The sequence below is a fragment of the Fonsecaea monophora genome (assembly GCF_001642475.1).
Source record: "Fonsecaea monophora strain CBS 269.37 chromosome Unknown Scaff109, whole genome shotgun sequence".
Lineage (NCBI taxonomy): Eukaryota > Fungi > Ascomycota > Eurotiomycetes > Chaetothyriales > Herpotrichiellaceae > Fonsecaea > Fonsecaea monophora.
The window spans coordinates 62,269-76,903 of record NW_019174040.1 but is presented as its reverse complement, the minus strand read 5'-3'; the positions used below and the strand labels follow the sequence as shown (position 1 = coordinate 76,903).

The window sequence follows — 14,635 nt, the reverse complement described above, 5'->3', positions numbered from 1 at the left end:
CAGGGTGAGGAGGACGAGCTTTTGAGTCGTTGGACTGCGTGCTCGATTGAGGAGGCGGTGGGAGAGAGGATGGGACGAAAGGCGGTGCTTCTGCGTGGAGTCGTGTGAGGCGTCCCCCGAAGGGTCTGCCCGCACTCTGTCTGACGGCGGGAACTGTGGTTTCTGGTTGCGAGGGTGATGGTCTGCTGGGACCACCGCCGCCTCTCCGTCTATGTCGTTGCCCTCTATTAGTACGGCTGTTGTTGTTCGGCGGGGTCTGTGTCTGCTGCACAGCTGGACCATCCATGGTGGTGGCACTGAATTGAGAGTGTTGGAGATGCCGTAATGTAGACAAGGCTTCAGGATGGAGCACGGAAGCGAATGCGAGTATTTAACGAGAGGTAGAGATAGGGGTTGGAAACAAAGAAGATCCACGCAAACAGGAAAATGTACAATTACAAGCAGGTATTGCGAATAAATCACCTATGTATGTACCTGGTAGTTATGTGCGCAGCTTGCGGCTGGCAGCATCAACGCCTCTTCAACTTTTTCTGGCAAGTCGAACTTCCACTTCTCCAAATTTCTGGCATCGGCACGTCACAGGCACCACAAACTCCGTCTTTGACTCACCAGCGCCAAGAGAGTGCAAGGCTGGCCAATCATAATCATCTTGTCTCGTGTTCCAGACCTTCGTGTTTGCCTCGTTGTGGCTCCCACAGGCCAACCTTAGCGATGTTGGACACTTCTACGCTCTTGTCAGGGAAAAGATGACTCTTGTGTCCAGGTCCGTGTCCGTAAGAGGGATTTTATTTCTCTTGGGAATATTCATGGCCCACCGTGTGTAATTGCCCTGCATTTGGAGTGCTCCGTCCTAAACTGAACGCCGTGCACCGGCCATGCTTGTATGCATTACCTCCCCCTAATTGACTTGCGTACCATATCCTCGAATCTGATCGGCAAACGCCCAGCTTTGATTCTCTAGCTTCTCATCCTCCTTGAGCTCGACGCCCTCTTTGGTAACCACTGCAATGCTGTACTTGTCCAAGCTCCTGGCGTCGCGGTAGAACAGTACTTTCATGCACTCCTTGACCGCGTCAATGGCCATCTCCTTGGTCACATCCTTGACGCTCTCTTCATCGTGTGGCATTAGTTTTCGTAACAAAGGCAGTGCCAGATGCGCGCCAAACCCGGTCGCCAGCGTTGGAGCCGAGAAGGTTGTACCCAGCAAATCCGCGCTGGCCAAGAACGGCTTCTCATCTTCATCCAACCCCGCAACAAGCATCATGTTCCATAACGGATCAAACTCGCTTCTCCTCTTGTACATGACCTTGGAAAGGTAAATGTGAAGATTTCGTGCGTTCAGCGTGTGCCCGGTGGCCGAGAGGTAGTTTTCTCGAATGTCCAGCGACTGCAATAGCCGGTCGAGATACTGCATGTCTGAGACGTCGCCACCGAAGCCGACCACAGTATTCGGAGGGAACGTTCGCAGACGTTTAACATCTGTGAACCTCGCGAGGGAGCCGTAGGAAGCTGACAAGAATGTGTTAGCCCTATCTACGGTGAATGCGCTGCAGCTGTGGTAAACATACCGAGATTATCTGCTGCCACCACAACGCCGTCCTTGAATTTGACTCCCAGTACCGACGTTCCTGTTACTGCGGGAGATTGCGTATGCGTCTGAGGCATCGAGGTCTGGAGGTGTGAGGAATCGTAGGGACCGTATACATCATCTCTGGGCTGTTGAAGGTTAGCTTTGTTGCGGTTGCCTGCAAAAAGGGTAGTACGAACTCGACCCCATGCCTGAGGATAGTGATTCATCGCGGCAGATAACAGGTGAGGAAGTGCGAAGAGCTGAAGAAAGAATTCAAGAGCAGGAAAAGGTGGAGAATATGAGAGCCGTGACTACCAAGTATGGTCATTGAGGGAGCCGCGTCAAGATGTGCAGCCTTGCGGTGTTGAAGCTCGGCAGAGCTGCCGAACTAGGAAACACATCTCACAGCAGCCGTAGTATGCCAGATACCCAAGAATTGGCCAACACCTCCCTGCTCAATGAAGAAAATCGTATCTCAGTTCCAACAAGCTTGATACCAACTAATAAGGCAAAGTCAAGCCATGGTGCCGCTTATCATCGGGTATCGTATTCTATGCCCAAAGCAATAATGCTGGACTTCAATTATATCTAAGCAGCCTGGCTATCTCGCTGGGCCACCCCCCTTCGTTATGTATACATGCCTATCTCTTGCCTATGCATCTCATCTTCATCCTGCAAAAGATGTTCGGGAGTCGTACTCCCCCGGGAAGGTAACGGGGGGCGTATCCGTTCCTGCACATCCTCGGTTTCACTCTCCAGCTCGGAGGGGGCCATGTTGAGGGATTCTGTGATTGAAGGTGCTGCTGGCTCGTCGTTCTCGCTGCCGTTGTCTGGCAGGGAGGGTTGAGATGACTCCTTGGCCGGCGATGCCGGCTCACCATGACCGAAAAAGTCGTCATGATGTTCATCATGAGCTGTGCTCGTGGGCGATTCCATCGGAGCTTCAACCACAAACACTTCATCCTCTCCACCATCCTCGGGCTGCGCAGAGCTCGTTCTCTTGCGCCTTTCCGGAAGAGGTGGCTTTGGTGACGACTTGGCCGATGTCGACTCGTGGGATCCATCTGTCTCGGGGCGCTTCGGTAGCAATGGAGGTGGCACCGCTTTCCGCTTCGGTGCCAGGAATGAGTTTGGCCGGATTTTCTCAGGGGGAGGCAGTGGAACTCCAGGAGGTGGAAGGGGCCTTCCACGCCCCATTGGCTCTCGCGGAGTAGGGGGACTCCCCGATCCCCCCCCACCTGAAGTTCCCTGCATTGCCGCTTGTTGGGCGTCTCGTTGTCGATTTCTTGCGAGCACGCCCCAGCCCCATTTCTGCGCCGCGGCAGCAGCAGCATTAACAGATGCCAATGCTTGTTTCCTATCCGCAGCAGTCAAAGATCTCGCACCGAGTGCGAAGCTCTTCAGGGGCTTGTTTTTCTCCTGCGCTGAGGCAGGCCTGCTGTCCTTTTGATCAACAGAATCGATTGTTTGGGTTGAGGACCGGCTTGCATTTGTCAGGGCCCTGGGCAGGGAAGATGGTCTTGGACCGTTGTGGTCCTCGTCCTCCGACACGCCTGAAGCGTTGCTTGACGACCGCCCCTTCAACGCTGCCGCCATCGCAGACTCTACAGAAGGGGATGCCGCTGGAGAACCCAGTTCTGACCCGTTTCCGGAAACTGACCTGGAAGATAGATCTTTCAGAATTGTGGCAACGCTTTCTCTGTGCGTCGGCTGATCTACACCACGAGAGGGTGTGTTCGCATCGACATGGTTCGTAGTGATGGTGGGATCTGCGGCGCTGGCAAACGATGTTGATCGCATCAATCTGGGTGTCGTTGAGTCGGCCTTTTCCGTTGTTTCCGACTTTTTCTTACCAAACAGGTCGTTCAAGGAAGCCATAGATTTCTTCGCGGAATTGTTCTTGCCCATGCCGTTGGTCTCAACTAAAACCGGCATACTCATGACCCTATCGTCCTTCGATAGCTCTGCCGGTGTGTCCGTTCCAGAGCCACCAGTCTCAATCACATCCTCAGGTTCCTCGTCTGGGATCTCGGTGGTAGTCGTAGATGTGGGCTCCGTCTTCCAGATGCCACCGCGATATTTCTGATGTCTCGTGTCGAAGAACGGTACGTCGTCCCAGAATGGATGTACAATGCTCTCCGCTACCACCTCTCGGATCCTGCTTTCGATCGCCCTCAGAATGAAAGTGTATGTGATTTGCCGGGTGCTGACAATGGGTTCGATATCGAGTTCCAGGTGGGGCATCTTCTCGAATGTGAACCAGAATCGGTTACTGGGAGGCGGTTTACACCTGACCAAGAGATGGCCCTGCAATGTTTTGCACGTCACTGCTAGGACCATGTCGACTTCGCGGGCTTTGAAGCGAGTACCCAGATCAATGCGCGCGGTAGCCGCGATTTCGATCCTAAGCCTTCCTGTATAATCGACGTCGGCCTCGACAGTGCAATCACCATCCACCGTCAAGTCTTTCAGTCTCGGATTTTTGAAGAAGGGCGCGCCGGTGCCCAGGTCAATTTTCCGCAAACCCAGCTTGGTGATGAAAGTGGGCTTTCTCACCCTCGAAATCTTCTTGGTGAGCTTCTCTCGGATGAACCCTTCCAGCTCTGGGGTCTTGTACATGGCCAGGAACACGCGGCCGATCATGGCATTGAGCCATCTTGTCTGCAAATGCTCCTCTGACGAGTGTAGTTTCTGTACCAGTAACACAATATGCTCGACATCGAACAGTTGCGGGCCGGGTGGTTCTTCGGTGCTGCTTTTCTCTTGGTTCTTGAGAATGGCATCGTAGAAATCTTCTTTGTCTGACTGGCTCTGCCCAAAAAGAAAGAACGGTAGCGAAGTTGCTTTGTCTCCTACTTGGGTCTTTTTCCTCCTCAATCTGATGGCATTTCGCTTGATCCACAGTTCCCCCTCTGGGATTTCCTCCCCGCCCGCGTAGACATCGACGTCGTGGTAATCGAGGGAGATGACATAGCGGACCTCCAACTGCTGTATATCATCGTAAAGCATCAGATGTCCGTGCCTAGCTTGATCAGTCAGGCTCCATCCTCCAGACAGGCGGCTCCTGCATTTGTAACCCACCTCAAGACCACATAGAAGACATTATTTGTTTTTCTGACGTTCTTCCCCGCACCGTCTTTGTTGGGTTCTATGGTCGGTTTCTGCGACCGGTCGAATATGCTGCGGTACATGCTCTGGTAGACGCTGGGCGACTCCTGGACGGCCACGTCGCCCGCAGGGGTCAGCTTGTCCGGCGGTTTGCCAGGGACACCGCCCGGCACATATTCTCTGCAGACGGCGAAGTAGCCGGCGGCAACGTCAGAGTCGTGTTTGCGGTGGAACTGCTCGGCCAGGTCGTCGGTCCCCGTCTTGAATGCAATCTTGTCATCTTCGGGGCGGAGTAGTTGTGCAGGATCGTCGCTGGATCTCGGCTTCTCCGTCTTCACTTCCGGCGGAGGGAGCGTGTAGTAGGCATAGAGGAGGACGAGGGCGATCAGGAGCGGCACGAATGTGAGACCACCGAGGACGTAGACGAAGAGGAACCATTTGAATGGACCCATTTGCTAGGCAGCGCATCGAAGTCACGCTGCTCCTTGGGGGGGCTGCGGCGCACAATCAAGCGGGAGCCATGAGGGAAAATGCGATACAAGGAGATCAAGCTGCCACAGCGTGACCAAGTTGTTCAAGCACAGTAACTCCCCAGGGAGTGCAGTTGGGACGGATGAAATGTCGGTGCAGGGAGTTTTGGAATCCGGGTTACATGTTGAGTGTTGCCGCCTCCTCACTATTTACGGCGCACCCACGACGCCCAGCGAATCGAGTGACGTATTCGCACCACGCAAGTTAAAGTTGCCGCCGAGGCTCCGCAAACCTTCCAACGGCGCAATCCGTGTGTTGACAAACCACCCTACATACATCATTGTGCAATATAACCACTCCGACATAGGCATGAATCCTATCGACTTGAGAGCCTATATCGATCTTTCAAAATCAACAAACCATACGGTACTGCACGACACCAAACTATAAAAAGAACCAAGTCCAATTGCAGCTGGTCTTGTGACGAGGCTGAACAAGGCTGCCGCCGAGATTTGGGGGAAGGACTCCAGGATCCGGAATCTCAATGTGCCTGGTAGAGGTTGTGGCCCCTGTCTGTGCGTGCGTATATATCAGAAGGCTAAGCGTGTCTCATGTGGGCCAGAGCATCAATATGCGCTTCTATATTGCTCCTACCCCACTGAACATAGACATATCGTATGGCGACGAGTTCCCCAGCTCGAGCAGGGTCCAGTTTTCAAGAATCGAACCCCCAGAGAGCCAGTCCAGATTCTCGGCTTCGACAACTGAAGTCTCCCTGCATTGGTTGCTCGGTAGAATACCACTGTCGTCGTCAATTCTAGCTGGTGCATTGTTCTCGGGCGGAGGATTATGTTGTCTGCTGATCTGCGATGATGCATTTTGCCTCGAGTACTCGCCTGACATGGTCGAATTACGTCGTCGCGACGATAAATGCTCATCTGCTGATCTGTCAAGCATGCTCTTGACCTGAAATGCTAGGTTTTGGTAGGGATGTGTCTCCAACAGGCCAATGACGGACCTGACCTGTCTCTCTGTCCGAGATTTGTCCAAATACGTCGGCCAGCGATGCGCGAGTTGAAGGGCGAGAACTACTGCTGGGCCATCAGAACTCTCCAAAGCAAGAGAAGGAAAGGATTTTCGGCCAATACTGACATACGAATGTGAGCATCAGGGCGGAATACGTAGGTGCCCATCGGAAATGCCATCTGTAGGATCTCGAGTGTTCGATGAGACAGAGCTGATCGGATACGGTCTCAGCAGTTCGACGGACAATTTCATCCATGGTCGGCAGCATGTGTGTGTCTGTGTTCTTGTGTAATCTACCAAGGATGGTACAGCAGATTGTGATGGCTGAATAGTTCTTCTGGGTCCGTAGGCTGATTCGATTAAGCGAGTCCTCGGTCACATTGTATGCTAAACCACGTCAGTGCATCAAAACGAGGCTTCCACGCAGTGATAAGGATGACAGAGCCAAAGAGTCCGTCTAATCCCGTAGAGTGGAGTGAGAATACCTTTGAACCGGCCATCCCAGTACTGGAACCATTCTTGAGCCTTCTGTTCGAATTCTCGTGGCGCGCTCTCAGAAATGGCAGGTAGTGAAGTGGTAGTTTCGATTTGGCGCTGGATATCAGCTAGAGAAGCGTGTCAGATAGCTCATTGTGGGAATAAACGCCATCACTCACCGCGAAGTTGCACAATCTCGATAGTAGCTACGAATCTCATATCACTGGGATAGGAGACAGGCAGATCCAGATAATGCCTCAGTGACGCCGTGTCAAGTTGACGAATGCGTGGTTTCCTTGCAGTCCCGACCGCAAGCTCGCGCTCAATGTGATATAAGATGAGCCACGTACGGGCTCTGCGACTGCCACTGTGGAAGTGTGCTCGATCAGTTGTCAAGGAGCCTGCACTGAGCAACTCATCAAGTGCAGAGTCCAAGCCCAATTCCAGGGCCATTTCGTGAGCATGTCCAATTGCGAACCAACTCTTCTCCGCATTTGCTGCCAGCAGCGTCATTGCCTGCACACTCTCGAGCGTGGGACTCTCGAAGATACTGTCGCATACCTGGCGACGAGCCTCTTGTAGACAAGCTTCTCGCACTGTTTTCTGCAGGTCCGTGGTGACTTTGTGCACGATCCCTGATTTCTGTTTCAGCGCGATGAATAGAATTGCAATCAGGCAAAAAGGCGAACGGGCTCGGATAGAGTCGAAGGTATCCACGATGGGATCGAACATGGGAAGATAAGGATTACCCCCTTCAAAATAGCTAAGTCAGGAAAAGGTCAATGGCGGCATCTCTTCCCGAAGGAGCACGGCATGCTTACGATGCGAAGAGCAGTCGTGCCTGGGACTCATCCTTGAAGATGTCCAACACGACGTCTGATGTTTCAACAGATGGAGGTGTCAATGCCTCTGTCAATGCCTGCGAGGTTTGACCATAATGGATGCTGCCATCGTCGAGGCCCGCTGAATGAAGAACCTTTTCTGAGTCAGGAGACGTGGATCCCATGGACTGAACGGCGGTAACTGGAGCATTCAAGTGCTGATAATGCATGTAGTCAATGTCGGGCTCTGCTTCAGAACTCTGTCGCTCGTGCCCGGTTCGGCCATTGTCCTGGACCACAGGAGAGACATTGAACGCTGAAGCTGATGGAGTAGGTTGCTCGATGTTGAGCAATCGGTCAGATCTAGAAATGTCCGTTGTGTGATCTTGCTTTTCGCCCTGTGTAGGGGTGAAAGACTGCGAGATGATAGGCTGAGTGTCTTCATTTGGAAGCGAGTCGCTGTCATTGACGGGAGGCCTGGACAATTCTGGACTCCGTAGAGAATTCGAATCATCAGCCGGGACCCCTTTTGCAGCCTGTGAAACAGACTTGAGCTCTCGTCTCAACTTCTGGATCTCATCTTCCAATTCTACCAGTCTAGCAGGAAAGACAGAGTCAGCGTGGTACGACTACAGTTGGTTGGGGCCATTGGACATGCTTTCTCTTCTGTGCCCCTCCCACGATACCGTTCGCCGTTGCCTTTCTGTCTTCAAAAACACAAGGGAGGCCTGCATTGATACAACGTGGGCAAGGTGACTCCGGGCTTCCTGTACACCTCATTTTTTGTCGCCGGCAAGTCCGGCACGCTTTGAGCCTGCGCCGAGGGGCTGGTTCCATGGTTGATTGTGGTACTGCCTGCGCTGACTGTCCAGTCCGAAGGGGCCGGCGTTATTGTTTCAGGACCGGTTGGAAGACTCAAGGATGGGGAACAAAGTTGTCCCTCGTCCAGACAACGTGATATCGCCCCAAGTTCGAGTTTCCCCCACGAGTCTTGGCCCGGTAAATCAACATGTCCGGACCATCGATTTCTACCCGGCCTCGGCATTGGTATTTTCCGGTTTTAATGCTATCAGATCACGGTTATCCAACCTCTGTTACCTCCTGGTCTACAACGTGATTCGAACAGGTTGGCCCGAAACAGGCCCAGCATGGCAGCCCTTGGCAGGAAATTCGGTGTTCTGTTTATCGGGGCAGTATGTAGAGCGTCATTTGTTATTGGGAGAGGAGACTGAGAGCTTTGCATATAGGGAAACATCACTTTCGGCAATGACAACGTTCTTTGGAATCACTCATTACGGATCGAAGCATATCTGGGTGCGAGACTCGATGTCATTGGAATTATCGATCCTTCTGCAGAACGTGTCAAACAAGTTCTCTCCCAGAAGTCCACGTCGGCAGCAGCGACATGCTATGCAAATACAAAACATTTCTTCACTCTACAGGAGGCCCAGGAGAAGTTGGCGCACATGAAGATTAATCCGGATCTCATACTGCTGGCTACACCACCTCATTTTCGAGGAACCATGCAGCATGGTCGTGATCTTGAGGTACAAGTCGTTTCTGCGTTTGGTTCTGCCCCGGCACTGTTTGTTGAGAAGCCTGTTTCAACTGCCCGACCTCTCGAAGTTTGGCCGGTTGCCAAAATACTTCAACAATCAGGAAATAATGTCGCAGTCGGCTATATGCTTCGGTATCTCAAGGTTGTGCAGAAAGCCATGTCTATTCTCCACGACAACAACGTCAAGGTAATGGCTGTAAATGCTCGATATAGCATGGCTTACTCGAGAGTGAGAAAGACGGACTGGTGGAACAAGGCGAAGCAGTGTGGCCCCATTGTCGAGCAAGCAACACATTTTTGTGACCTCTGCCGATATCTTGGTGGAGAGGTTGACCTCGCCACGGTCAGAGCTTGCGCACTGGAGCACTATGAGCCGGCTGGACAGCTCTCTAGCATGCTTGTGGACGAGTCGCAAATACCAACCGAGGAACGAATTCCTCGCGTGACTGCGGCATTCTGGTATGTGCTCGAGTAGAGGAACCTCTCAACTTTCATGCGGCACCCGGCTGATAGAAAGCAGGAAATATCAGGGCGGAGCGGTTGGATCGCTTATGCACATCGTCGCACTGCATGGTATTCGGTACTCGAATGAGATCGTCGTTGCTGGGGATGGCTTCCAGCTTCGTCTAGTTGACCTATACAGCGCTCCCACTCTTTACGTGAGGTAAGTTGCCGTATACGAGATTTCACGAAATGACTTCCAAAGCATGATTCGTACAGGATCCTGAGCTCGGATGAGCTCTGATGAGGCTTGAGGAGTTGTACAACAGCTGACATTGAACTCTTGTAGAACCCCGATTTCGGAACAAGAAGAATCGTTCACCTTCATCAATGACGACCCGTTCTATTCGGAGTTCGCAGGCTTGCTAGGTTCCCTCGGTGCTGCTCCTTGTCCGGAAGCTGTAAAAAATGCCAGGAGCGAAGAACAGGGCTTTGTAGCTCCCTCGGACGGAATCCTGTCATCATACGAGGATGCATGCAAGACCTACGAGTTCACGTGGAGAATTCGAGATGAGAGCGAGAAGTCAAGTCAGCAGTTTCGCGAAAAGTGACAGTCGCTCAATCATAGCTCTATGTAAAGCTCTTCACACCGTATGATATGCTCTAGATCTGTTCCACTCTGTATTTCTGACCGCCATTTCGACCCTGGCATAATGTCTCGATCTCCAGCACAACGAGCCTAGTATTGGAAGGTTCTCCTCAAGTGTGTTGCCACCGCGTTGACACGGTGAGATTCGACTGTCAGGAAACCGAGAGACCACGCAAAGTAAAGCTCTGGCAGCCTACCCTTCACCCCCTAAGGGTGCATCACGAGCTGTCGAAAATTCGGCGGGGAAATTGACTAGCTGTGGCGACAATAGTCACAGGCGGCGGACTGCTGTTAATCCCGTGGCCAGGAACTCAGGTCAAGGCGCCACCAGGCACATAGGGCAGTCGGGGCCACCTCTCCTTGAATTAGAGACATACATCCAGCACCGACGGTAACCGAAAAATGGCATGATCTTTCCATCCATGAACAAACCCACTCGATCACTTCGCCTAGGAGTAAATGAGCTAATGTTGGCAGCGGCTCTTACGTCCATGCCGCCGCCAATAATTCCAAAAAATACTCTTGCCGTCTTTGGAGGAGAAACAAGTGGCAGGCGAGGTTGCGGAGTTTTCGTCGTGCGGTATGGAGAGGTCTGGGATGCAATGAAATAGTAAACCCCACTTGACCCCGGAGGCTTTGTAAAGCGGCACCGGCGGACCGCCTGTGGGGAAACTCAGACCGCCGCTAAGCCAAACGTAGGAGCATGCATATTGCCTTGTTCGTCAAGCCCCCGCAAGGCTGATTAACTGGGGCTGTTCGCTTGTGGGTACCCTAGCCCGTAACAGCTCTAGTCATATAGTACTCATACTCGTGGACGCTCGCCAAGGAGGACCACTCCATGACAAGATGTCAGGCGCTACTCACTTCAGCTATCGTGAGTGTGGCACTAAGGTGACGAATTCTCTTTCACCAAGACCCGTGTCTGGTACTCAATACGGAGTTCCTCCGACATGGCCAGAAATCTCACGCAACCCCCAGCCGTTCTACCCCGTGGGGTCTGGACTATCCGACCGGCTGGAAATTGACAGAGCCGGTTTGGAAAAGGCAGGTATGCTTGGTTTGGATCAGCCACCAAAAGATGCCCAACAAACATAAGTGCGCTCTCTGTCCCGCCCAGGCCCATGACTGTTCTTCTACCAAACGACATTCTCCTGGCAACAGAGCTCGTTGTGGGTTTATTCATCTTTTAGATAGTTGCACTTCAAAATGGCCGAAAAGCTTCCGTCCGAGAAGGTCGAGCAGGCCTCTCACGATGAGAAGGGGCGTACCCCATCTGCAGGACATATTGCGCTCGAAACAATCAGGGACAATAGCACAGCGAGGTATGGCGACGCCCATGACAATGGAAGTTGCTTGGTGATCAATCGCTGACCCTATGTATACAGGCTGGTCAATCCTCTGGCCGGAATTTCAAAAGACGATCTGATGCACCAAGTCGAGCGCTTTGCCACGGACAAGGATCTCCTCGACATACTTCCCGTCCTGAAGAAAGGTGCCTATGTCGCCCAGGAAGCGGTGCCGTTGGAAGAAATCGAAGAACTCGACATCGACGAGCTCGAGGCGCTCCAACACGAAGTCAAGCACAGGTGGACTCATCCATTCGCTCTGTACGCAACCGTGTTTGTCTGCTCCATCGGGGCGGCAGTACAGTAGGTCCTACAGCAAAAAGTCCAGCACTGGGCACCACAAGGCTGACGCACCAAAAGGGGCTGGGACCAGACGGGGTCGAATGGCGCCAATCTGACGTTTCCGGTCGAGTTTGGCATCGCATCTGGCTCCAATAGGGACTTTTGGCTGGTCGGCCTGGTAAACGCTGCTCCTTATATCTCCTCTGCTTTCCTGTGAGTTGTTGGACGCTCCATGACCCAGCAGGATGTACTGACATGGTGAAGTGGATGCTGGCTGTCTGACCCGTTCAACAACCTTCTTGGCCGCCGTGGTGCGACTTTCCTCGCGGCCATCTTCTGTATTTTGACGCCGATTGGGGGTGCGCTGTCGCAGAACTGGCATCAACTACTTGTCACCAGGCTCCTGATGGGTTTCGGAATGGGTCTCAAAGGTGATTTTGCCGCCCGGTTTTCCCCATGTCAGTGCGAGTCTGGCTGACTCTCCTCTCTCCGAGTAGCTGCGACGATCCCCATGTACGCTGCCGAGAACTCCCCCGCTGTCATTCGAGGTGCCCTGGTCATGGGGTGGCAGATGTGGACGGCTTTCGGGATATTCCTCGGCTTTGCAGCCAACCTCGTCGTCTACCGAGTCGGGGAAATCGCATGGAGACTCCAGATTGGATCTGCCTTCATCCCTGCGGTGCCACTCGCCCTTCTCGTCTACTTCTGTCCAGGTACAGTTACCTTACGGTGCTCTTCTGGCCCACCGCTAACAGAGACCGGTTAGAGTCTCCTCGTTGGTTGATGAAAAAGAACCGGTACAGGAAAGCGTTCGAGTCGCTCTGCCGTCTGAGGCGGCACAGAATACAAGCTGCACGCGACCTCTACTACGTCCACGCTCAGCTGGTCATTGAATACGAGATGGCGGCCGCGTCGACCTACCTCATCCGACTCCGTGAGCTCGCCACGGTCCCTCGTATTCGAAGAAGTGGTATAGCAGCCCTGGTCGTGTTCATGGGTCAGCAATTCTGCGGTGAGTTTCCAGCCTCTCTCCTAGTTGAGAACGCTGTCCATGATTTTATGAGACGAAACGAGGTCTCCGCTCTTTCAAAGGGGTTGCCTATTCTAAATTTTGGTCTATTGAAACAACCAGTCCCCGTTTCTGAAGCTGATCGTCTTTGCTACAGGAATGAACATCATTGCCTTTTACTCGTCCACTGTCTTTGTTCAAGCTGGCGCCTCCGAGCACACAGCACTACTGACGTCGTTGGGCTACGGGATCGTCAACTTTGTCTTTGCCATCCCGGCAATCTTTCTCATTGATAGGTTTGGTCGAAGGTACGAATGACCCGCTCGTCGCGACTTCAGGACCCAGAAGATTGACCTGTGGGATTCTAGATCTCTCCTTCTCTCGACCTTCCCACACATGGCCTGGACACTCCTTGCCGCCGGCTTCTGCTTCTACATCCCCGAGTCCAGCAAGGCACACGTCGGCTTGATCGCCCTGTTCATCTACGCATTCACCGCTCTCTACTCCGTCGGTCAAGGTATATACATATATATCCAACCCTGCCTTCTCTCCTCCGTTCGACGTTTTGAACCGTGAGATGGCAATCACATTTCTGACCCCATCTTTCTGAACAGGACCTGTCGCCTTTGTGTATTCCGCCGAAGCTTTTCCACTGTCACACAGGGAAATCGGCAACAGCTGGGCGGTGTCGGCGACATTTGCGCTGTCCTCGGCTCTATCGTTGACATTCCCCCTGATGTTGAACACCTTCACCGCAACAGGTGCATTTGGATTCTACGCGTAAGCCTCCCATCCAAATATCCTCGCACACATAGTCTTTCACACAAAAGAAATACCTTGCTGATGACGCGTCGACGACACCTGACGACGAGGGTCCTTGCAGTGGCATGAACGTGTTTGTCTTCATCTTGATGTTCCTCTTCGTGCCCGACACGAGTGGCTACACGCTCGAAGAGCTCGACTACGTCTTTGCGGTGCCGACGAGACGCTTCATCAGCTATCAAATCCGAAAGGTGCGTGACGGGCCCTCCATGAATTGTACCGAAAACTTGCTTCTTTCTGACTTCTGCTATTTGTTAGGTGCTTCCCTGGGCGCTGCGACGGTACCTTCTCTTCAGGCGCGGAGAACATTTGGAGCCGCTCTACCAGTTTCAACGCAGTGGCCGACAGGTCCCTGCTCGGGATGCTACGGTTGCATGAGGTGTCGAGTCGCAGTCAGGAATGCGTGTTGCCGCCTGAGCGCAGTCAAGAAGATTCCTCGCCGTATACAAGCCTGGACGCCGGACATGGCTACAAGGGGCAAGAAGTGTGTGTGTGTGTCAAGGTTATTTTTGAGGATGAGAATACCTCTTGCTGCAACACGTTCAGAGGACTGTGACACATGAATCAGGGGACAGGATAGTTGGGCTAGAGGTCATATGAAGAGATTTACTGCAACCACGTATTTGTTTTCGGAGGCGAGGAACACGAGATCGCGCAGAGGTGGAGAAGATTTGTCTGCGTAGCTCTCTGTATCTGGAATCCATTACTCCGCAGACCATGACCAGTCTCGTTGGAGATACAGGAGAATTGTTTCTTGGTACGCACTCCGCAAGGACCAAGGGCCCGACGTCTACTTGAAGCGGACATTCTCAATCTATTGGGCAATGACTTCTTCCTGCATTGACAGAAAGATGGGTATGATCTCTTTCCAACAGATCAACACTCTTTTTCTTTTTTTTTCTTTTCTTTCCTTTTCCTATTTGCTGTGTTCTCTTTGTCCCCTTTGCTTGTTTTCCCTGTTGTTCTTTTCTCTTGTCTTTTTTCTTTTTTCCTTTTTTCTTTTTTCCGACGTTTTTCCTTGTTTTTTTCCCCCTTTGTGATGATCCATTGCTCGT

At 52.6% G+C, this 14,635-nt stretch overlaps 4 protein-coding genes across 4 annotated transcripts; 2 read left to right on the top strand and 2 right to left on the bottom strand.

The window, feature by feature from the left end:
• Positions 1-898: 898 nt before the first annotated feature.
• Positions 899-5,130, bottom strand: AYO21_10072 (hypothetical protein; the record flags this gene model as incomplete). The annotated part of the gene is made up of 4 exons (XM_022659996.1): positions 899-1,509; positions 1,569-1,745; positions 2,269-4,592; positions 4,652-5,130. 4 exons carry the CDS (start codon positions 5,128-5,130, stop codon positions 899-901), a joined length of 3,591 nt encoding a protein of 1,196 aa, XP_022507707.1.
• Positions 5,131-5,788: 658 nt separating this feature from the next.
• Positions 5,789-8,129, bottom strand: AYO21_10071 (hypothetical protein; the record flags this gene model as incomplete). Its single annotated transcript, XM_022659995.1, has 6 exons — positions 5,789-6,259; positions 6,306-6,562; positions 6,661-6,780; positions 6,832-7,415; positions 7,474-8,070; positions 8,107-8,129. The coding sequence occupies 6 exons, from the start codon at positions 8,127-8,129 to the stop codon at positions 5,789-5,791; spliced, it is 2,052 nt and encodes a 683-aa protein (XP_022507706.1).
• A 492-nt stretch (positions 8,130-8,621) lies between these two features.
• Positions 8,622-10,083, top strand: AYO21_10070 (hypothetical protein; the record flags this gene model as incomplete). The annotated part of the gene is made up of 4 exons (XM_022659994.1): positions 8,622-8,666; positions 8,721-9,490; positions 9,552-9,695; positions 9,822-10,083. The coding sequence occupies 4 exons, from the start codon at positions 8,622-8,624 to the stop codon at positions 10,081-10,083; spliced, it is 1,221 nt and encodes a 406-aa protein (XP_022507705.1).
• Positions 10,084-11,327: 1,244 nt separating this feature from the next.
• Positions 11,328-13,958, top strand: AYO21_10069 (hypothetical protein; the record flags this gene model as incomplete). The annotated part of the gene is made up of 11 exons (XM_022659993.1): positions 11,328-11,443; positions 11,507-11,770; positions 11,828-11,962; positions 12,014-12,180; positions 12,247-12,462; positions 12,516-12,761; positions 12,916-13,066; positions 13,127-13,275; positions 13,373-13,538; positions 13,642-13,771; positions 13,839-13,958. 11 exons carry the CDS (start codon positions 11,328-11,330, stop codon positions 13,956-13,958), a joined length of 1,860 nt encoding a protein of 619 aa, XP_022507704.1.
• Positions 13,959-14,635: the final 677 nt, after the last annotated feature.